At 37.2% G+C, this 25,140-nt stretch overlaps 1 protein-coding gene across 3 annotated transcripts; it reads right to left on the bottom strand.

The window, feature by feature from the left end:
* Positions 1–1,391: 1,391 nt before the first annotated feature.
* On the bottom strand, positions 1,392–24,870 carry APMAP (adipocyte plasma membrane associated protein). Of its 3 annotated transcripts, none has more exons than XM_072409401.1 (9): positions 24,716–24,870; positions 17,775–17,891; positions 15,081–15,196; positions 13,961–14,053; positions 9,823–9,939; positions 9,553–9,727; positions 8,214–8,348; positions 6,734–6,926; positions 1,392–5,374 (listed from the first exon to the last, which is right to left on the bottom strand). In XM_072409401.1, the coding sequence occupies exons 1-9, from the start codon at positions 24,805–24,807 to the stop codon at positions 5,165–5,167; spliced, it is 1,248 nt and encodes a 415-aa protein (XP_072265502.1). In that variant the 5' UTR covers positions 24,808–24,870; the 3' UTR covers positions 1,392–5,164. The 3 variants fall into 3 exon arrangements, with proteins under 3 accessions (XP_072265502.1, XP_072265503.1, XP_072265504.1); XM_072409402.1 differs by lacking the exon at positions 24,716–24,870 and adding an exon at positions 19,584–19,961; XM_072409403.1 differs by lacking the exon at positions 24,716–24,870 and adding an exon at positions 19,698–19,918.
* Between the last annotated feature and the right edge of the window lie 270 nt (positions 24,871–25,140).

Here is a 25,140-nt window from a genome sequence, read left to right as displayed (position 1 = left end):
TAATATTGCCAGACCCCCATTATACAGAAGGTAGTTGTTGTTGTTTGATATAATATTTTTAAGTATGAAAAAAGTAGAAAAGAAACAGGGTTTTTGGCAACAAGTTTAAGTGTATTTTACAGAGTGGGTAACACACATTTCATTAAATCAGTATAAGATAAGCAAACATGGTAAAATCACAAGTAAACAATTAAAGACATCCCTCAGTTTTATGTTGGTAGGATCATGCCTTGCTTCCTTAATAGAAAGTCATCACATGTCCAGTACTAATATTTTTTTTTTTTACTTTTAGCTTATTTTCAGCCAGCACTATAGCTGCAAACAAGAACTACAAATAGGAAGTGTGCTGAGGGTTTGTTTGAATATGTTTAACAAAAAGGAATGAGATTTAAATTACAAGAATGATCTGAAATTATTTACAGATAAAAGTAAACAATGTGTTACCTAAAACAGAAAAGAAGTCTGCCAATAATTTATCCTAATGCAGATATGAAAATAGAATAGAAAAATCTTTTTTTTTTTTTTTTTTAGAACGTCTCTAGTCTTGCCACCCAGAGAATGACAGGCAGGATTTGATGCTGTGACCATTTGTAATCCTAGCATGAATCCAGTACTGGTATGCTCTGCATGTTTGCTCTTTACACTTTTGCACAGAAGAGTAAAGTAATGGGACATGCTCCCACTGAAAACAAGATTGGAAATCCCCATTGCAACGACACCACTATATTACTAATGCCCAATAAAGATGTAGGACAAACTTCCAATAAATATTCGAATATTATTGACATCTGTACAGGGCTTAACTTTCCCAATATTCAACAAAAACATACATACAAGCCCAGTGATTTCAGGATTGTCTTCTCACCTTAAGCTCTCCTGAAACACGGCCATATAGTTTTCAGGTGCCACTGTAACTTTCTAACTGGCTCCTGCTGATGTGCTGATGGGAATGCATGGATTAATATAACTGTCCTGAAGGCTCCTGTGATAATAAATCACTCTTGGAGGCTTCAGGACAGTTTTTGTAAATGTGCAGCAGGGAGCCTGCTAAAGTCGGTTATTCTTACTAAGGCAAGGAGCAAAAAGCGAGTGAGTCTGACGGAGCACCCAAGGTTGGGGGAATTTTATTTTTACAAGGAAGCTCCACTTTAAACTCTTTTGCCATTTTAAGGTCCTACTTGGACATAATAATAGCAGCTGTCATTGCTCCCATACTTTGGCTTTCTCTGGAAGACAGAGACGGTTTACTCGTTATTAAAACAAAGATAGGAATGACAAGCCCAATGTTGGCATCATTATTAAAAATCAGAAATATCTGTTCCCATATTTCCTCTCTTACATGTATTTTTAACAAATGGAAGTCACCTAGGTACAAAAAAAAAATCAATATACACAGTCAGTTAGTTCCACTTTATTAAACAGCTTGCTAATCATTCCAATAGCAATTTATATAAATGTTTCAAGAATCATAAAGAATTAACAAAAATATAAATCAACAAAAATGTAAAAACTTAATAAGATACGATTATGTAGATGCACAAAACAGATACAACATAACATTGATTTCAGTACATTAAATACTTCAGTTTATTTATTAAAACAAAATACACAGGAAAGTGGTGTAAGCAATAACATTTGCATGGGGATAGCAAGTAAAATAAGAGTTCTGACTAGGCGATGTATACCACTACTCTTGCCACTTAGGTTAGAAAATAAACACCAGTCTCTGGCATGTAGGTGAATATATTAGAACTATCTAATGCAATAACCACAACATACAGCAGGATTACCACTGGCTATAATAAGATGGAAGTTCCTTCTATCAGGAAGTGATCTTACAAAATTAACAGTCTTGTGTAGTAATGCATGGCTACATTATGTCTTTTGCAACACGGTATAATCCATGAAGCAATACACTTCCTATTGTGGCAAAGGTATGAACGCCAAGGTTTAAAAAAACAAAAAAAACAAAACTGTAAATAAGTCAACAGGAAATGTCTTGAATTGAACAATCTATATTAGAAAACTACGTTTTAATTTCAGTGTTTTCATACATCGTTATGTTTGGTTTTGGCCCTGTAGATCTTGATGCAAGAAATAGCCTAAATGTGCCTAAACTCTGATCTATCTCCTAACTCTTCAACATTTAAGGTCTGCACAGATGTGCAATAATTGTTTTTGGAAACAAACTTTAATGACCATTATCAGCAACCATTAAATGAAAAAGTGTAATGCAGACAGAGCCGTTCTGTTCTATCTAGAGAGAAGGAGGATGAAGGGAGAGGTGCCCTGTTGCACTCTCTCTAATAGGATACAATAGTGGTTGTTACCAGTCAGTTGTTTAATGATCTGACACTGCAAATCACCTAACATCAGGGAGTACACTACAACTTCTTGGGTGCAAAGTACAAAGTTTAAAGCTCAGTACAGTGGCCAGATGATGGAAATGATCTTTCAGGTTTGTTTCCAGTGACTGAATTAGTATGTGGTGTACACACAGCACATTTCTGCTTATCACACATGTACATTTTCACCCAAGACAAACTATTCATCTCAGGTGACAATAATCTGAAGTGTGAACATAGCTTTAGACTTACCACAACTTAAACATAAACTTGTCAGTGCATGGCACTATGGCTAAATCCCAGGCCAATCTGTTAATCAAGTCTCCTGCAGCGGATAAGGTTGCTTGGACTCCTTTCCCTTTTGTCTTCAACACATTCGTACTGGCCCATCATTGTGATGGGCTGCTGCCGCACTGGCCAGTGGGAATGTGTATGAGACAACCAAACCCTAACCTTAGCCAACACTAATGAACTAAACCAATCACAAGCACTAAATTTATTTCTGCCCCAGGATATTTTTCTTTACCTGAAAAATGTCATTAAATCCTACCTATCCAACAGCAAGATCTGCAATGAAAAACATTGGAACAACTTTTCTAGTTATACAGAAAATTTATACAACAGATTATCACTAATAATTCCAAACACATTATATACACAAGGTTACATTCATTTAATGATCTTAGAGAAACCTGATTAATTAGGGTTTTGATCCTCAATATTTCAGTGCAATAGTTCCACCTTTTATAACTAGGAGAAAACATGTGAACTAAAAAAAACGATGGCTCCCCTCAGTCATTAGGTTTGGATTTTTGGCCACCCAACAAGACCTCCTATTTGCAAACAATCAGATCAGTTCAGGTGCTGCTTGTAATTATCAAGCAATGCAAGAGTTGATAACTAGGCAACAATGAGCATGTACATGTGTGGAAATAATCACTTGGTTATGGAAATGTTCCAACAACAAAATAAAATTTTTACTCCCATATGCTTGTACTCATTTTTGGCAGAATAGGAAAGGGTGTATCTGCTTGTGTAAGCACTATATAACAGCAAATTAGTTTTTGCCTGTCCTCGCATACTCTGATAGTTTCAGCAACAAAAATAGCTGACACTTCTCAACAGACATTGAGTTAATAAAGAGGCTTAGGCTTACCTTAGTGAATGGAGCTCTGCTGATTCAGTCACCAATCATGAACAAATCATTTTTTTTTACATTTCTTGCACATGTTTGGGTTTACTTGGCAATATTACATGTTCACAATAATCACTAAGCAAAGTGAATCATCTCTTGAAAAAGTAAACAGCCCATATATCAACCCCATTGGATGGCCTTTGGTCTAAATTGTTACCTCAATTTAGCACAAGATCTCTGCATGCACAAGCAATATAAAATGCATGCACTGCGGAACATTCATATGCCAATCCACAATAAATACACTTCCTTTATGGGAAGACACTGCAATTTTAGCCTCAGACAAGGTGGGTCTAATAAGGGTTACAACCACACCAAGTTGGGAGGGTATGTTCTAGAATAGATCTCATAGGCTTCAAAACAGGATGGAAGAATTGATGGGGAACTGAGACCTTCCCAACTGCATCCAAATGATTTTGCTTTTTAAAGGTAAAGTACAGTGTATACTATATGACTACATTTTCTGAATTATCATTGCAAATAGTTTCTCAATTGTTAATGTAACATTCATAATTTTTGATTTTTCAATAAAGCGATTTGTAAATTATCCACCAGATGGAGCACACACTCTCTCCACAGTCTCATGTAGAGAACATTGAGACTGGATCGTGATTTTAGAGTGCATTGCTATCAATGTGTTGTGTGGTAAACTCTCCTTGTGGGAAAGATAGGTCAAACTTAAGTATTCCGTAGCAGGGAAAGAAAAACCTGCAAGAATCAAGAAGAATCTGCATATGTAGTACTTCATCTGCTATCATGTACACAAAAAAGAGACATTGTCACTTGCCCATTCAAGGTAGAAACAAATTGTAAAGCCCCTCAACCAAAGAGCTTCACTCCCCTCCCGCCAATCTGTGTGTGCAACTTCAAAAGATAGGGACGCATGTGACCTACAATAAAGATGTAGTACCCAGGTCTAGCAGTCAATAGCTGAAAGGAGTGTCAGCACTCTCTCCGAGCTCCTATATCAGCCCACACTGGGTATTTTGATGGAATAAGGAAAGGAGTGGTAAGAGAGTTAAGTGATTGGGGGTGGGCTTCACACACACATTGTCACTTTTTCTTAAATGGTAAGGTGACAAGATCTCATAAACCTGATATTTTTCAAGCACATATTTTAAAACATAATTAAAAGACTGTACATTGCCTTTAAAAGAAACCCGTCATGAGAGAAATATGAATACTGCTAATGCTAAGCACTACTAAAAGTGCCAGTGATGTTGCAGGCATCCCAACACTCTTGCTTCTGTCACTGACTTGGAACAAGAATTTATCTTATTTCACTGATTTGCACTCTTGTTCAAAGTCAGGGACATCGAAAGTACTGAACAAGATTGTATTGGAGCACTGATATGGAAGCGCAAGTGAAACTAGAAAATGTTTGAACAAAGCAAGTATTGCTTGACAAAATAACTGTATACAACCTGCACACTGAGTAACCAACTTTCCTAAGTGTTACAAACTTACGAGGAATTGCTGGGTTCATATGAAACAGAATTCTACTCTCCTACAAACTAAAGTATTTTTAAATCAGACAATATAGAGAATATAGAGATGCCAAGAGCAGCTGAAATAGTTCCTGTTCTTTTTATTTCAGTCCCAGTCTGGTCCTTCTGGAGCCACTTCAGACATCATTAAGGTTCAGTCTACAAATAAAAGGTGACCGGAATGATCCCATGTATAAATACCCATCATGTTCATGTGCTTCACTGACATAGGTTACCACCTCTCCATTAGGATCATGAAAACTTCTCTTGTACGATCCTTTCTCACCAAGCTCCAAAACTAGGCTGTATCTTGGAACAAACTTTATTATAGTATCCGGACTAAAAATCTGAATAAACAAAAACACAATATTAAAAAAAAAGTAATTCAACAACTATATTGCATTTATAACTATTTGAAAGCAAAGAAAAATAGTGGACGAAGCCAAGGTAATACAATCTAGATTTAAATAACTAAAATGCATATATTCCTGCATAGTAATTACATACTTATATTGACAACTACTGCTACCTTATTGGCCCAAGTAGCAGCTAGGACATAGCGGAAGGGACATATTTATGTCACCCCTTCTCCACCTTTGCTAAAATGCAACAAAACACACAAATGGCTTTGGAGAGATAACAGTTAATATATTTTCCTTTGCCCTTTCCATAGTGAAGGGACTATCCAGGCAGAAGATTTTTGTGTCACATATTAACTGCCCATACAGAAGATAATGGTAACATGCAAACCCAAATGAGACATAATTCTTTTTTTTACTGTTCCTCTGGTTTCCTGTGGTAAACCTCATATGATATTCTGCAGGAAATGTACAAAAAAAACCTTAAGGGACACTTGTGGCAGTTGGAATCTGCTGCATGAATGACTATCCTTGCGGGTAAGATAGCAAAGATACAGTAGACTGTAGTTTAATTTTGACATAAACTCAGTCCAGCTTTTGGGAAAAAATGCAAAGTAACTTAGTATGAATTTGTTTAGTAATTTTATCTACATAAAATGATATTATGTGAATCTAATAAATGAAATACCCATGCAGCAAGCTGTACATTAAACATACAAATATCCACATTTACAAATGATATACTTTACAATGCACACCCTAAACATAGTCTTTTAAGGTATTCATCAGCTACATATTATCGTAGTTTATGCAGTGATGACTTTGATAAAAAAAAAAAGGCATGTGAATAAAAATATATGTGATTTTCTTCTAATATGATATGCTCCTTAGGCTTATGAAAATAGAAATGCAGGGGATGCCCCATACATTGGTACTCGAAGTCTCAGAAGGGGTCTTGATTAACTAAACACCACTTCAATATTCTTGAATTTATTTCACCCCGTTCAGTGGTACATATAGCCCAGCCAGGGAAATAAACACCAATACCTAAAGTTCAAAATGTACATTTCCTAAAAAAAACTTGTCTATTCTACCTAGCCTTTCTGAACAATACCCCTGCCTTGATTTGGTTCCCTCTGCAATCATGTTTAGCCCTATTAAGATCAGAATCTAATCTGAAAGTAAATGAAAATTACTTGGAATTAAACTTTACCTGAACTCTTTTGATATGAGTGCTACATTCAAATATGATAACACTCTGTATGGGACCCACAACACTTTTTATCTTTATACACAGACATGTGAACTGTTAGTAGGTTAAATTACATTAGTTTAATCTTCACTTACCTTGAAAGCTAGCTTTTTAATCCAAGGTTTGTCAGCTAAGAAATCCATCATAGAAAATCCAGGGTTTAGTCTTACTGCAGACATAGCCACCCAGTACCCTCCAGTGCTACTAAGACGAATATTATCTGGGAATCCAGGCATGTTGTCCACAAATGTATCTACACCACCTTTGGTGAGGCCAGAAACATAATACCTACACAGAGATAATACATTAGAGCTACACTGTAATACACAAAATATATTCAGGAATTTTTTTTACATATTTTTGTATGAATGGTCTTTAGACAATTATTAATGCTCAGTGAGCAAGATACTGCAAGGGCTAATGAGGTTTTGTTCATGGCAGAACTGCTTTTCTTCCCATGCAAGTTAGTAGTAATACAAACCAAATGGAAACAAAAAAAAAGCTGACCATCCACTAAAACTGAAGGTCTGCTTAGGCTAGCTTTGCCCCCTCACTCTGCTCAAATAAACTTGTAAATAGTAATATTTATATTTATTATGATTATATGATCTCATCATTCTATGAGACTCCTCTGGGACACAAAACAAAGAGGAGGCTCTTACAATGGACTGAAATGTCTTTTTACCTGAAGATTTTACTTGCATTTTCAGGCAGAAGTATGATAAAATCACATCTAACTATGCTGAAGACAAGAGTAAAGTAAAGGCAAGTATAACTTCCACTTTATCCTTCACAGGTTTATGTTTTTCACATACCTATACTAGATGATTTAGTAAGGGGGAGGGGAAACCAGAATAAGCGGACCTTCCACTTTAGTGGTCCTCTTTAATGAAGCCTAGAAGGAATCTGAATGCTGGTCAAAAAAAATCATCAGTAGGTTAGATGCACATGTCAAGTAACTTGAATGACCTAATTTCGTTCTCAATTTAATTTTGAATACAGGCATATTCCACCTGAATGCCACTAGTCACTAGTACTAAAGTATACTGGGATATAAAGTATATTAAGTAAACCTAACAATAGCAACTTAAAAGACTCTCTAAGTTAAACACAAGTATGACTGATTTCCAGAAGAATGTTTAATAGGCATACTGAAAAGTAGCCAGATACTTAGGTTCAGACCGGCCCCAGGATCAAGCGATCTTGCTCAGTCACTCACACCGCTGGTTCTTATAGAATCACCATCCACAGATTTGACAGTGGGCAGCAGTGAACAGGACTGTACTGCTCACTGCCATCTCCATTCATTATCTATGAGGCTGCCACGGGTAGAAGTAACTTTTACTGACTCCTCTAAGGCAGAGGTTCTCTGGCATAAGGAAATGGTAATTGGACTGCAACCTCATTGTCAGTATGAACAAAGCCTTAGTGTTAAACTTGACTCCTCTGCTCTTATTAGGACATCTCCTTGTGTTTGGTCAAAACATTTTAATCAAACATAAACAGTTTTGTTTTCCTTTTAACAAATAATTCTGTCATGGGAAAAGTTGGCATCAAGTGCCCAAAACAACATACCTTCTCACACGTGCCATAGTGGTTTCTGCAATAAGTACAAAATCCTCTGCTGGGGAAAGCTGAACGCCGTTGGCAAATCGCAATCCAGACATTAAAACCTTTACTTCCTTTGTCATGGTGTCATACTCCAGCAAGCTGCAATTGACAAGTAATTACAGGATTATACTAATCTCCACGCTGCCATGTACATGAATGGACAAGGCTTCATTGCTGTCAGAAAAACACCCATAATAATAGCCTTCATTTTATCAAACACAATTGGTCATCATGTATTTTAAACCTGTATGACATTTCTAACAATGCATAGCTATTCATATGTTACTATACACAGCTTAATTCAATAAATTGTAACAAGCTACTTTTAAAACAAATCCAATAGCAAGAAAAAATGAAACTTTCTATTGGGCTTCCCTGACATCTGTACGAAGAAGCTACAAAGTGTACATAATTGTTTTTTTATAGACATTGCAGAGGACAACTGTCAGGCACAGATGTCCAAAACTCCCTGGTTAGTAGCACATCACCAAATAGCAGCACGTAAGTTTGCTACAGGACATACGAAAAATTAATGGAGAGTGAAGCTTACACAGGGTATAGTGTTTTCTTCCCTACCATCATGTTACAGTGTTGTTGCTTAGTGAATGGTTCAGTGCTGTCACATGATGGAAGGCAGAAATTCATTATTTGTCTTAGCTACCTGAAATCAAGTGTAAGGGGGTAAAAAGAAATCTGCTGCTGGGAAGGGAGTAAAAACAAGTCTTTATTAGGATGTACCTAATGTCCACTCACTAGAATAATGTCTATGGTGGACTTGGTGGTAACTACTTTTTGACACTTTACTGTAGTATTGAAGTAAAAGATGCAGCATTTGAGAAGTCTAATGACAATTGTATCCACCATAAATTAAAGAAAAATTCTACGGCTGGTGAATTAACAAAATAGCCAGACCATTCAGATGTGGATAAATATAACTACCTAAATAGATGTATTTGTATTCTGTAGTTTCTTTATCTGAATGCTGACAGCACATCCTTCACCCCAGAAATAAAAGAGGATAATAAATGGGTACCCAACACACAGCTAACTACAGGACTAACCTTTAGGCATTTTAAAAACATTCAGGGGGCATACAGCCCCATACATTTATTCTAATGTAAATGTTTCTAAAGCAATATATATATTATATATATACATATATATATATATACACACACACAAATATATAAAATGAAAAGGAGTTACCTAGCATTCAAAAGTTAACATTTAGGACAGAAGTTACTGATCTATTTAATGTGTAAAGCACTGTGAATATTGAGGAACCCTACGAAAAAATACTTGCCGGCCATCATCCGTGCCTTCCATAACTAGTAAAGGATAATCTTTTCTCTGCCATTTACTGCTGGAATCAGTGAAGTAGATCTTTCTACCATCACTGGTCACAGTGAGGTCATTAACGAAGGACATTTTCTTTCCTTGAATCGGGGTCCTAGAGGAAACCAACCTCTCCACTTCCCCTGTGCAAAGAGATAATATTATAGTGAATGTGTCTAGTCACATAAAGGCTTTTATTAAAAGTTACCTCGGAATTTATTTTAAATATATAAATTACCTGTAACTGGATTTACTTTAAATATTCCCTGATAAGCATCTGCAACAAAAAGAGTTCCATTAGGGCCAACTCGAATCCCCAGAGGTCTTCCGCAGTTTGGTTCATTTTCTCTTGCGCCTATGAAAAAGAAACAAAGGTAAAGAAAGAAGTAGAAGCAAATTTGAAAGGAAAAAAAAATACTGAACAAAGATGGAAGAAATTAACAGTGTGATACTGTGCTTTGTCCAAAATGATAATTGATATATGTCAACTTCCCTATACTTGTCACCAGAAGCATGAACTTGCTGACCATTTCAAAGTAATCTTGCTACTCTCCTGCATAATGCTAGACTCAGAAACGGGCCCAATTAGGTTTGTAGAGGTGGGTGTTGGCACTGTCTAAATGTACATTATTTTAATACCAATTCTGGTTTTAAAATATGCATTTTTGCATATACTGGACTACAATACATTGCAGAAAAACTTCCTGCAAAGATTTTTGTGCCACTTCTGCTTCAAGATTGTACTCAACATTTTTTTCAGAGCCGGTAAAAGTTGTACTGTAAACAGAAGGCTTGCAGGTTATCTGCCCAGGGTATTTCTGTGTGTCCTTCGCAGCTAGGTATTTCATAATATAATCATGGACTTATACATTACTAAACAATGCTGTGACCACCAAACTGAACATTCAGGATAAATGGATTTATAACCGTTATGCTAGGTACATCTGGAGATTGCAATTGAAACTGAAACACCACAGCCCCATAGTCTGCTATTTTGTATACATAGAGGACAGATTTAATATGATTTGAATGTTTTTAAAACACACATACAACATATATTTGTAATTTACATACAATGCTAATATTCTTTTACACAGAACAAGAATGAAAAACGTAATCTAGATGAATGTAAATGTTCGAAACATCTTACTAGGCAATCAAGAAAACAGTTAAAATTACTGTTTTTTAACTATAAGGCAACATCACAGTAACACATGGTAAACCACACTGGATAATTTCCTGGGATTATGAATAGCAACTTTAGAAAACATGAAATATGTAAAGACCAAAGCCTTAAATGCCTATATTATCAGTAGGATTATTTAACAAATTAAAGCACTTTGCTAAAGTTTTTTCAGCAAAAGACATCTAACTGCATGTCAGTCATTCAGCCGAACAACTATGTTACACCTCAAGCACAATGGCATCCTCTATTACAGTATAATATCCCTGGGCCATGTCTTGTTATAACATGCCAGAGTGGCACTACAATATAGCACAATACAGTCTAAATGTAACCACAATATGCATTTAAAGTATTAGCTGAAAATAGGATGTTTACTTTAGTAGGAAAGTAGATCTAGTCAGTATTGGCTTCCTAGGTAAATACAAGTAACTAATACAGCCTTTCTAAACCTTTTTACCGTGGAGGAACCCTTTGAAACAACTTTGAGGTCTTCAGGAAACCCCTGCTATAATTACTTTATCCACAGCTCACAGTACATTAGTGGTCGGTGCGAAGAATGCCTCTAACATTGCTGGCCAGTGGGAAGAATGCCACCCTTACAGATAGCTAAAAGATCATTGATGTCAGTGGTAGAGGAGAGGAACAAACTGCTTATTGCTTAAAACCCCCACCAACCTCTGGAGCAACTATTGTTGGGAAACTCAAAACTAATGACACATCAGAATAAAAGTACACAGGAATGTTAATAGGTAACTGGAAGATAGAATACAAACAGGTATTACATTTCCTTACTTTTATCACGTGTCCAATTGTATTCATATCAATCCAACAACATTGGCAAACAGGTGTCAGACTCTGGTAAAAACCTCTGCTACACATTGTCCAGTAATTTTGTCCTGCCTCAAGAAGTTATTAGAGCCTGCTACATGACTTGTTCAAGGGACATATCATTAACCAAGTCATCTGGTAGTCCTTGTATTTGTTACAAAGTGTAGCTTAGCCTTGTGTATCTTGCACTGCTGCCATCTTGGGCATCAAAATGCAACAGCTTTTTTGGAATTACTAAAGCTAGTGTAGGAGTAGGAGTAGTATAATGTAAAATCAACAAAAACGTGAATGAATATACAGGTAAGCCCTGCGTTACATACGAGATAGGGACTGTAGGTTTGTTCTTAAGTTGAATTTGTATGCAAGTTAGAACAGGTACATTATTTTAAAAAATGCAATTAGAACAGATGTTTGTTTTAACAAAATATTAGGCAGCATGGTGTCAGTTACTGTATAAAATACTCACTGTGTGGTTATCAGAAAACACAGCAAAAAAAAAAAAACTTTATGCAGCCTAGACATTTATTAACTTCTGGAGCAAGCTGTGCTTTGATTTGCAAAAAGAAACACCTGCAGAATTTGTCTTGGTCATTAAAGAGTTACAAGAGGTTGCAGAAAAGCTCATGGCTTAAGATCACCCACAACCTCAGCTGTGTTTAGCAAAAGATTTCTTCTGCAAGTTATGCAAACCGCCCCCTCCCCCCATTAAGCCTCCGCCCTGCACATTAGGGAGCAGGGAAGCCCTGTTTGCATCTAGGAGTCATCTGTATCTTGGATGTCCTTACCTCGGTGACCACCTGTATTAGGATTGAGCCATGCTCAATCCTAATATATTCAATTAACAACCACAGAACTGTTACAGTTCCGTCTTAACACTGTGGATACTTACATATCTACAGCATACATGAAAAGCTATGTTGTGGTGAGCACATCCACAACTGTTCACCGAATCTTGGTATTTAAAAGTTCCATGTGCTAGGTGTCTTAGATTGTAAGCTCTTCTAGGCAGGGCCCTCAACTCCTCCTGTGTCACGGTCTGTACCTGTCTGTCATTTGCAACCCCTATTTAATGTACAGTGCTAGAGCTATATGAATACTGTTTATTATTATTATTATTATTATTATTATTATTAATAATAATAGTAATAATATTAACCTCCTGGGCGTTACACTGATGTCTAGATTTCTGTTCCAAAAGCGTTACACTGTTTTTCATGAAATTTTTTTTTAAATTGTAGACCTGTAACTTACAGAAATATGTCCGAACAGGGTTCTAGTAGATATCATGAATATAAAAAATGTTTGAAACACAATCATGTAAAAAAAAAAAATACTTTTAATAAAATTAAAAAAAAGACACAAAAATTCAGCTTAAACAAGAATACATAAAATAAAATGAAAAATACTGAAAATGCGATAATTCGGTATACTGTATAGTAATATATTTTTCTAAAACACCTCCCTAGTGTCCGTCACATACCTATAGACAAAACCACATAAATATATTTTCTATTATTTTGTATTGGATTGGATGCAGGACTTTGTATTCAATCAAATACTGAAAATGCGATAATTCGGTATACTGTATAGTAATATATTTTTCTAAAACACCTCCCTAGTGTCGTCACATACCTATAGACAAAACCACATAAATATATTTTCTATTATTTTGTATTGGATTGGATACAGGACTTTTTATTCAATCCAATACAAAATGAGAACAAAATTCAAACTCTCATTTTGTATTGGATTGAATACAAACTCCTGTATCCAATCCAATACAAAATGAGAGTTTGAATTTACCAATTACATACTTTGTATTTATTTTGAATTATTTTGTATTGGATTGGATACAGGAGTTTGTATTCAATCCAATACAAAGTGTGTTTAAATGAGTTTCAATTTGAATTTCCCACACACGCGCCAACGTCATCGCCGAGGGACACGCACACGCTACGGACGGAGAAGAAGCCGGCTGGCTTCTTCTTCTCCGCCGGCCGGCTTCTTCTTCCCGGAGAGGGCACCCAACGCTGGAGGACGACGCTGGAGATTGACGCTGGAGGATCGCAGGGGGACCGGGTAAGTGATCGATAAACCCGAACTTTTCTCACTGTATTTTCATACAGTGAGAAAAGTTTGGGGTTATCGATAATTGTAATTATTTTAAACCCGAACCAAGGTCGGGGTTATCGCTCAGGTGGTTAATAATAAAAGTGAAATATTCAACTGTCTATGGTGACAAAACAAATTCCTACGCAAAGTTTCTAATTTATTAATGAAAACATTTTTACACATTTTACTTTATAGTTTCTTTCATATTAATAACAGAATATAAAAATAAAGCCATTATGAATAAACTTACCACAGGGAGGTGTGCCTAGTCTTGCTATGGTGGTGATTTTGTCATCCTCAATTTTTACAATTTGCCCATCAGCAGTTCCGGTATAGAGGACATCTACAGTAAAGGTTTACAAATATAAGAATATAGTTCAAGTACAAACAACCCCCTTTAATGATAATCCATCCACTGACCTTATGTTGGTAAACTCACAAATAAATTAGTACATTTTATTTAGTAACATGAAAAACCTCACTACCACAAATATAGTGGTGGAATTTGTAGTAGTTCTGCGACAACCGAGCCTGGAGTGTTTGCATATTATAAATATATATATATATATATATATATATATATATATATATATATATATATATTAATATAAGAACTTGTATTAATGTCTGTTACTGTTTCACACATTCTTTTAAAATTCATTTGCTCGTTAATTTTTAAGATACTTGGTTAACATAAACTGGTAATTACAAAATAATGTTTTCATTTCAGGCTTTTCTGAATTTTCATAAATGTGTTAAAATATAGGATGGGGACCTGAACAGGATAGATGACAAACAGAATATATGGGAACAGGGAGGGGACAGTAAAAAACTGCACAGGGCTTGGGTGGAGACGATGTGACAGAAACAAAAAAGTGCCAGACAAAAGGTGGAGATGGATGCAAAATAAATGGTGACAGGTGTAGAATGAGACAAGATGATGTCCCTCTGCATATCTCTAACATACACCTTTTTCTCCAAGCCTACCCAGTACACAAGCTTTTCTGTATCCTCCGCACAGGACTGCCAAGGTTTTCGTTCATTAGCAATGTACTGTATGTCAGTCCGAATGGACATTTTATCCACAATGAATGAAAACATGCACGAGGAGTAGAATTTGGAGAAAAAAAAATATTCATACAATTGGGCTACACAATGCAAACCACTGGTATCCCATGTGTTAAGTAAGTATATGCATTCGAACAAATGACCACCATGAGATGTGGGACTGGATCCCTTTAACACAATGCATAATTTGAAAATGTCAAGTAGACATTTCTCTCTAGATGTGAATAAACAAAAAGAAGCCAATAAACAGAGCTCATAATGTACCTCATTTCTAATATCTAAACCCCAAAATGATAACTTACCACCAATGTTTGCAATAGATTCTGGACCTACTAACTGGCCTTCATACAGGCGCTCAGCTTTTCTTAGCTTAAGGTTTGCCTCCAGGACACCGGTCATCAAAGGAGGAGTTTGGAAGCTAAAAAAACACAAACAATAAAAAAAGAAATCAGAAAACCAAAAAAGCAGAAATGATAACAATGTTGTACCACACAAATGCGTATAAAGCCTGAAAATATTCTATTTGTTTAAACATAGAGTTGGGATACTCAAGTTGGCATTTCTATGGTCAAGTGGTATCTATAACACTTTATTAACTAATAAAAATGTAGGTTTAGTTAAACATTAAAAAAAAATAATTGTTTTCTGCAATGACATAACCCAGAACTTGGAACGTGATGACTTTGGTGCTTTTGTGCAATGTAATCATACCCCTCCTGTCTTTCTCTAAGGCCTTAGGATACCGTGAGCCAGTCTGGTTTCTGATCTAATAAAGTAAGAGGTTCTGTAGTGAATATGAAGGTAGGTTAGCAACCCATTGATAACCACTCAATATTTGGGATTTTGATCAGACATAGATTGTATGTGTTGGCAAATATACATTAAAAGTACAGCAAAAAGCAACCAAAATTGATTGGATTGGTTGGTTAAGGGCAAAATTGGCAGCAAATCTGCTTGTCTATTCTAGCAATAACACTTTTTGGCAACAGTTCAGTTGCCTGTTCTTTAAACTTAATCTTCAGTTTTGTATTTTGTATAGCAATAGACAAGGTGAATGACTTTAGGTGTCTTTTAGTTTGGCTGCTGGCAATTTAATGTTGCTATCCAACATGCTTTATAATTGCCATGGTGAAAAATTCTCACCGGAATGCTGGGATTTTTCTAAAAACCATATTTATTAAAAATCACACTCCACAGGTGGATTCTCCATAAACAGACCAAAGGTGGGCTTTTATATATTGTACTCTTGTAAAATGTAATGGGCTGAGATAGAAACTAATAAAAGTAAATCTCCCTATATGAGTCTCATCTTATTTCACTTGATCACCAGGTGAAAATTAACAATACATTTGAAAAAGCCATAAAAAAACAACAAATGCAGTCTCTATATCCAAGGACCAATGATCTGCAATGAACTGCAATAAATTACATTTTATTTTTAACTTTGGATATGCATAGTAAAGTAGCAAGTAAAGTAGACCTGTAAAACTTTAGAGTTCTTTTAAATTTGTCTGGAGTTTATTGCCTTATGTACTCTTTACTGACTAATAACAATTAAATCTTAGTTATTCCTGGACAATTTATACCTTATACCATAATTTCACATAAAACCTGACAGCAGTATTCTTTGCATAACTCTGAAGACAGGAAGATTTATTGCACCTGTCAAGGAAAAAACTGGAAGAACTGGAAGAAACACAGAAAGCTGTCAAACTCTATCCGAGAATCTTTGCTGTAGAAATAGTTCTGATTGTGAACAAGACTAAGCTAGCTGTTCTATGCAAGGTAAAGGTGAAGTTACAGCATACTCAGAGACTAGTTTGTGTCATGTGATACTGCCTAAGATTCATTGGAATATCTCTTACAGGGTGGATGTGTTTATTTTGACAACTTGTATTCTAACGCAAAGTAAACCTGCTACATCTTGTCTGTAAGCACCCATATTTATAGGTAATTTTTGTGTGCCAGGTGAGGACCTTAAAAAGCAGGTCCTGGGCTTAGGTTTTTAGTTGTATGAACTATTCAGCAGTCTAGTTAACGTGTGTTAAATGGACACTGAGCTTCTTGTAATCAGAAGCAGAAAGATGTTGATACCGTGTTTCCCCGATGATAAGGCAGGGCCATCAAATAAGACAGCCCCCCTTTTTAGGTAAAAATGAAAAATAAGGCCCCCCCCCCGCAAATAAGCCACCCACCGATTACTTACCAGAATCGCGTGGTGCGGTGGGTGACTCCGTGTGTGGTTCCTCCGTGGAACAATAACTGTGTACTGTAGTCTTCTTCATGGGTAAATAAGGCATCCCCCTGAAAATAAGCCCTAGAGCATATTTTGGCCTTCAAAAAAAAATAAGACAGTGTCTTATCATCGGGGAAACAGGGTAGGTGAGACAGGGCCTAAAGCCTACCTAAAGGTAAACACAAAAAATACCCCCAATACTGCAAAGGTAAACACTCATTTAGGTCTAAGTTTAGCACTTTTACTTACATTATCCTCACTCCCACAAGCCCCTTCTCTTTTACACCCTGAAGGCTCCTCTGTAAGTTGCTTTGGGTCATTGTTGAAGGCAGTAAGTAATCTTATATGCTACAGTTTAGGGTCATCAGCCTTGCATTGTAAGTGAAGATGCCAGTTAATAGGGTAGAAGGGGGGTTTAAAGTGTATCTAAAGGTAAACCTTTTTTGTTTTGGATAATTAAAATAAATGGTCATGATCCCTGGAAGGAGTGGGAGAAATCGCTTTCCTCTTTCTATCACAGAAACACAAAATAAAGAGGGAAAACAAAATACAGACAAAAAGGAGTTGTGCTCTGGTACAGACAAAAAGTGATGTGCTCTGGTAAGATACAAATAAATACTGACTAGATACAAATGATAAAAAACTGAACTGTTCAGCAGGTAGACTATTTTTGCTTTATGTGTATAAATGTTTTAATTTTTAATCATAAAGTATATGTGTATCTTTAATGATTCAGTCCGAGCACTTTGAGCGGACTTACCTTAAAGCTTGTGGTTCTATTGGGCTTTCTAGGAAACAGACCGCAGCCAGTGAAGGTATGATCAGTGCTAGGGCCAAGCATGTGAGGGTGGCACGGAATACTTTTCCACTGTATGTACTGTGGATATGAAAATATTATCATTATTTTCCATAAAGCACAATAGACTTGAAAAAATAAAATTTGTAAAAAGATAATGATATGCAAAGGTACTTTTCAGTTATTCACACAACGTGGTATACAATAAACTCAGTGGAAAAGCAATACATATGTTTTATTTGTACATAACAAATCTCTGTTGTTACTATTTTAGAGTAGTCAGATGCTTCTCAATAGTTTAGTTTAAACAAACTTTTAATGTACATGGAAATAGATTAGACCGGACAGTCCTGTGTAGAAATATAGTTGCTTAAACTTGGAAAACTTGGTTGGTTGGTTAGTTGTACTTATTGCAAAACGGTTATTTCATCAGACATAGAAAAACGAGAAACTTTCATAACCGAAAGAAACAAAGCCAGCAAGTTTGCAATGTTTAGCAGCCTCCCTCCACCACTTCAATCACCAGCATACTTCCTAAATAAAAAGAACATAGATAGCTAATAATTGACCCTGTTTTCTGAGGATTTTACCAGATCCAGAATAGCAAGCTTCTACTAATAGAAAGGATCTTAATTTGAAACTTAAAAACTATTAAGGTATGGGTCAAGGAAATTTCACTGCATTTTGTGAAATCAGGGGATCAGTTGTCACTAGGACAAGATTGCACCAACAGCAATAATGACCTGATGTTGGACTATGGAAGTATTTTTTTTTAAGTAACCATTATAAGTATGGAATTTAAACTGGTATCATCCCATTGCAATCTGTTCACAGCAGCACTCAGGGTGGAGGGGGAAAGGAAGGAGCAACACTATACCCCCCCCCCCCCCCCAATCAGGTATGCAACATGAAACAAGCTGACAGAAGAATAAAGCATATGAAGCATAGACATTATGCTGGATTAATACTTTTATCAATTTGTCGGTCACTGACCTAAAGTCTACAAGTATGCAGAGCAAGGGTTCTGCAGTACTCAAAGTTTCCCAATCCCCAGGTCTGTTCACTAAAAATGTACCGACGTACTGAAGCCATTGGATCAAAGACAGACAAGCAACTGCAGTTTTTAAAAGGAGGCCAATAATGCCAATAATGCGGGATTCATATCTCCATCAGTAAATATTTGAATCAGCTAATGTTTGATTAAATGAACAAATACAAACAGTGATATGACTGTAATACAAACAAAACAGGAATTGAGCATGTAGGTAACATGCAGCATTGCCCAATACCAAAGGAAATATATATATATATATAGTGATCCAAAGCCACAACACATTCCAATCTGCAATAGTGAACTAGTGAACTAAACAGGTCTAAAAGTGTTGGTCCTGATCGACCTTCAATCCCAGCTTGGCCTTTACAAATAACAACCATCTTTGATTTAGACTAAAATTTATTTTGGATAAAACAGTCATTATAAAGGGGGGCACACACCCCCGGCATATTTATTGGATGGCACTTGGTAGTTCTAAAGTCCTTAGCCCTGACAATGATTCTCCAGTAATAAACAAATATTGTCTCTGGGAGGTGCATGGGAAAGAGTTTCCTAACCAACATAGAACTGTTGGTATCTATTTAAATGGATGACAGGTTAACTCAAATTACAATCACTAGCATTCTTGTCTAGCTGTACATGCTGCACACAATTTACAAAACCTCTGTATGTCTCCTGCAAGGTACCAGGTCAGATATAACGAGACAGAATAACCTTACCTCATGGCAGCAGGAAAACAGCCTGTACCTTGCTCCTTGTGGATCCCAGTAAGTTAGGACAACTCATTGTGTAATCCCCCCACACTCCTTTACCCATAGCCCCCAAGTTCTCACCCTTCTGCAGGGGAGCTCTGATTGGTGGACAGTTTATGGGTTGGTTTCTTCCTTCTCTCCCGACAATCCATTGCGCTCTTCTCCATTCCAAGGACTGACACACTGCCCTTCAGAACATTGTTACCATACTGTGTACTCTCCACATATCTGAATGAAGTGAAGGGTTGGACTGACGTGTGAGAAGTGTGCGTGCGTGCAGCAGTGTGTAATGGTGATGTTGTCTGACAGCAGTATGTACTAATCTTTGGAATTGGGGAGGAGCAGCAGACTGCAAGAGAAGAGACTCAGGAAGCCGTTTTACAGCGTTCTCACAGTGCAGCGAGGACATTCTCCCACTTGTCCAGGCACATTTCCTACTCGATAATGCAATCAAGGAAATATGATTTCTACATCCCTGTAATAAAATAGGCAGATAAAAAGTAAAGACATTACCAATAAAGATAATGCTACAAATTAGCCTATCCATGAAAGCCACTCACAACTAAACTTTTCTCCCATTTTATTTGTTCAATAGTACAAAGCAGAACTTTTTTTCTTTTATTGCTACAGCATGTTAAAATGACCTTATAGCAAGTTGAGGCATTCCATGGAACTGTATGCCCTTAAAGAACCACTGTCAGGTTTTTCAATACCACCAATGACACCAATGGTAAAAGTGAAGGGAAATTCAAAACAGAAATAGAAGGAAAATTTTCCAATCAGGACACTCGCCAACTGTCTAAAATGGGAAGTCCATTACACTGGGAAACTATTCTCTCACCTCCTGTCTGTAGTATATACGATTCTCACTCAGGATTTAAATGTCATATTACCATGGCTTTAGGTGAGTAAACAGGACAGCTTTTCCTTGAAGATCCTGCCAGTAACACTATTTGTCCCAGAGATCTGTAAAGGAGTGATATTTTCCTACTAGCTTTCCCAATGTGGTTTTTAAACACCTACACCTCTTATCTTCACACAAGGGGGCCTTCAATCAGGAAGACAAGTTTTCCATAATTTACAAAAAAAAACTGCTTGAAAAGCCAACAAAATTGTTTAAATTCACTTCATATAAGTTACTAGGACACTGAAATTACCTGCAGCTAATGCACTGCCACAAGCAATAAGGGGTCCCCAGCTGCTCCGATTATTATTAATATTATTATTATTATTATTATTATTATTATTATTATTAATAAACAGGATTTATATAGCACCAACATAGTACGTGGTGCTGTACATTAAATAGGGTTTGCAAATGACAAACCAAATCAGACATTGACACAGGAGAAGAGGACCCTGCCCCGAAGAGCTTACAATCTAGGGGGTGGGGGAAATAACACACAATAGAAGGGGAGATAACATGAATGGGAGAGGTTAGGACTGTAGTTGAGCCCACAGCAGAACTCTGCAGTTCAATACAGGTCTGAAATAGCCCTTACCCACTAACCTTTCTAAAATCTATCAAAATGTTTTTAAATGTTTTGAATTGCCATTAGATATGCATATTAAGCCTGATTTATTAAAACTCTCCAAGACTGGGGAAGATAGACTATATTGGGAGAACCTGGGTGATCCAGCAAAACTAGAATGACTTTTGGAAAACTAAATTTCCTAATTTTTGGCAAATGTTTTTAATCCTTGACCAAATCCATTCCAGGTTTGCCAGATCACCCACATTCACCCATGACAGCTTTAATAAGTCAGGCTCATTTTTTCTAGCTCTAATGGTTTAGGGCAACATGTAGCTGTGCATGTTATACCATGAATCTATTTGTTTTGCTCTGTTCGTGACATACATTACAGGAATGTGTCAGAATACACCTTTACATCCCACATAACTCAGCATTTAATTGTATGGGGAGTGCTTGCTGGTATAGGATGAGCCATAATTACGCACAGGTATCAAAAGACCTCTGAGAACTACACACACTCCTTCATCTTAAAAATGACTCAAAATTTACACATAACCTAACACGGTGTAACTTTCCTGAATTTCAACAATGCTGCAACTCTGTGCACCAATCATCAGATGAAAAGCAGGGATCAGGCATTTCAGATATAAACCTTATGTTCCTATGCTTTCTACCCTTAGAATAAAAAAAGTAACAAATAGAAAATTGTACATTAACCTCCCTGGCGTTCTAATTCTGTCCATATTTTTACGCCAAAAGTAGTACATTGTTTTGCATGGAAATTTATTTTACATTGTAGGCCTGTAATTCATAGGCATAACTCACTGAAATATGTCCAATATTTATTAAATGTAATAATAAACACAAAAATCTGTAAAACAAGGGTGCATAAAAATACTGAAACCTGTTATAAAACTGTACAGTAGCATATAAAACACATATATATATATATATATATATATATATATTATAATGATTACTTTGTATCAGATTCAAAAGTTATTTTGTATTGAATCCAATACAAAATAATTTGAATTTCCCACGAGCCTCCCGCATGCACCGCCATCACTGTGAACTCCCCGGGAACGCCAGTGCACTCACCGACTAAAGATCGGAGGAAAAGGACGCGGCAAAAGAATGGAATTTCGACGGGCAGGACGCCAGAAGGACCAGGTAAGTCTTTATTTTTTAATGTTTTTAGATACCCTGAGTGTGGCTCGTGGTTACCGCTTTCAGCATGTTTTTTTTTATCCCGAACCACACTCGGGAATGTAGAAAAAAAAATTATTAAATTATAAAAAAAATTTTTATAGTTCAGAGTTTTAATGTGTGTTTAAAGTGTTTGACAAGAATAGGCAATTTTATCAGGGTTTTAAAGCAGAACTTTTACAAAAAAAAAACACCTTTAGCGGTAAAGAGCCCTCTATCTATCCACAAACCAAGCCTAGCAAGTCTTGTGCTGTCTTGACTTACTTCTTTCTGGGGCTCGCTGTTCCATTCAGCACCGCCATCGTCTTTCTTCCAGGTTCTTCCTGACATCTCCTGAACTGCACAGCACAGGAGTAAAATCTGGTGACGTCTTCTTCTAAATCACGTAAAAAGTAAAGTGCCGATCTCACTGCGCATGCGTGAGATTGAGCACTTTTTTTTAACATTAAAGCCCCTTGATGGTGCATGCCCAATCTCAGGCATGTGCAGACATGGCAGCCCACAGCCTGAATGGAAACCCTCGCACCTCCTGGTACACTTGTGTCACTGATCCCAGGAGTCTGCAAGTTTCCCTTTCCACTGTCACAGTAAAGACAGAAGGGAAGAGAGACCTCCCAAAAAAGTTTAAAAAAATTATATTTTTTCTATGATATTGAAAAGGACAGTCATCCTTATAAATAATGTTAAAAATGTTATGATAGGTCTGCTTTACAATCTTTAGGTCGCACAAAAAAAGCAAAAAATAGTTGGCTTTCATAGTGGATTATTTCAATATTCCCCCATGCTTATTGGATATTTACTCATTGTTATTCGATTCTCCTACAAAGATACAATGCAAGTAAAAAGTATAGCCTTTGGTCCGGGACATCAGCCTTGTGATTGGCTGTTGCCTCATTACCAAATCCTATTGTGAAGTAGTGATTGGTGAATATACGCACAGCATAGAGGGGGACACAGCTTTGACGGTAGCTCTGTGAATATTGAAGTTGTCACCTGGACTGGTGTTTGTAATCTTCTTTTAGAAGGGACAAGTGAAGTTCCTTTAAGCAATAAAATAAACTTATCCACATGATCGCAATTTTCTGACTTATCTCACCTGTCCTCCTTCCATTGCAGGCACATGAGAGTTCAGTCATTCCCGGCAGCTGGCTATGCCTGGATTGTACACTGAGCTACACATGCACAGCTCCCTGTACCTTAAAGAAAAGACTGTTAAAGCGTACCTAAACTCAGAATTTTCACCTTACATAAAAGGGTAGACAACCCTTTTATGTTGGAATAGAACAACGAGTAAGATAAAAATTCCATTTGTTGTTTTTTTTTTTAAGCGCAACACCCTTTAAAAAAAAAAAAAAAAAAAAAAGCTTGCAGCACCATCCCCTTAATTCTCCATCACCTAGGTGATCGAGAATAGATGGGAGTGCAAAGCCTTCTGGGAAACCTATGTCACGCATCACGGGAGGCTCTTGCGTGCTCTTCTACGCATGCACGAGCATCTCAGGCATACGCAGAAGGAGCCCTCTCCACAAAAAGAAAAAAAATTGCCAATCTCACCCATGCGCAGTGAGATCGGCAAGTTTTTTCCCCATCTACATCACCTGATCTCACGCCTGTGTCAGGTGAAGTAGGAAGAAGAACCAGTAAGAAGAGGGGGAGATGGCAGCGCCCGGCGTGATGGCCCGCAGATGGATACCGGGATGACGCGGGACCCAATGGAAGAAACCTCAGGACCGATCGACTGCTCTGCGGGATTGAAGGTAAGTGTATTTTTTTGGTTTTGGGTGAGGTTTGAGTTTACTTCCGCCTTAAGATGCAGGTAAGTTTGGAGAAGGGACATCTCCTGTCCATTCTGCAGTAAATAACCTGGCTGCTTGCTATTGTTTTTATTTCCTTCCATAGACTCTGCATTTTACGTGTGTGAGATTCCGAGGAAAGCAAAGGGAATGTACTGAAGAATGTGTCAGTATGTCAGCTCAGGATCTACAACACAACTCCTATGGTGACAACACTGTTCCTGTGTACACACCCACGCAGGGAGTGTTGTCACCCTGAGATTGCAAATTGACAGGTACAAATAAACAAAATGTCTAACCAGAACCAGTAATAAAATCTGGGGTCAATCTTGGGGTCAACTACCATTTATGTTATTTGTAATTTGGAGTTTAGACACACTTAAATACAAAATAAAGTGACTAACATAATATATTTTGGCTGTTGTTTCTAAATATTTTTTTTAACAAATTGCATTTCCTAGTCAGGAGGGCATGAGGGGCATTTATTGATGACAGGTTCACGCGGGATTGGCAGAGGAAAGTAAGGCGCATGCGCAGTAACAAAGAGCGAAAGTGCACGCCATGTTAAGTATTGGCAAATGGCACAGACGAAGCATTGCCGCGCCCTATGTATTATACCCACCCGGTGCTTTCAGCTTCCTGCACGTAGCTGTCATCGGTAATCACCTGCGGCCGGATAGGCCTCCGCTGCCTTAGCCCATCTCCGTCCTCCATGCTCCCGCTTCCACCAAGGGCACCACACACACAGCTGCAGCTAACGGGAATGGAACGTCACCCCGCCAGAACCAATAGGAAACGACTTTTCATCCCTCTCGGCCAATAGAAATACAGCCCCGGGGAGGCTATGGGGCCGCTGAACTCGCAGTGTAGAGAGGCGAATGGCCAGACAAATTTGTCAGCATTAACCCTCTGACTGCCGGGGCTAGCCCACACCTAACTCATATGACAGGGAAATGTATGACTTGCAGCAATAAATAGCTAATCAACCTAATCAACATAAAAAATGTTTTGTATACAAAATCATCTGTACATTTCCAATCAAAGCAT

Source organism: Pyxicephalus adspersus, chromosome 4 (genome assembly GCF_032062135.1).
Source record: "Pyxicephalus adspersus chromosome 4, UCB_Pads_2.0, whole genome shotgun sequence".
NCBI lineage: Eukaryota > Metazoa > Chordata > Amphibia > Anura > Pyxicephalidae > Pyxicephalus > Pyxicephalus adspersus.
The sequence above is the reverse complement of the archived record's forward strand: the minus strand, read 5'-3'. Positions and strand labels throughout refer to the sequence as shown.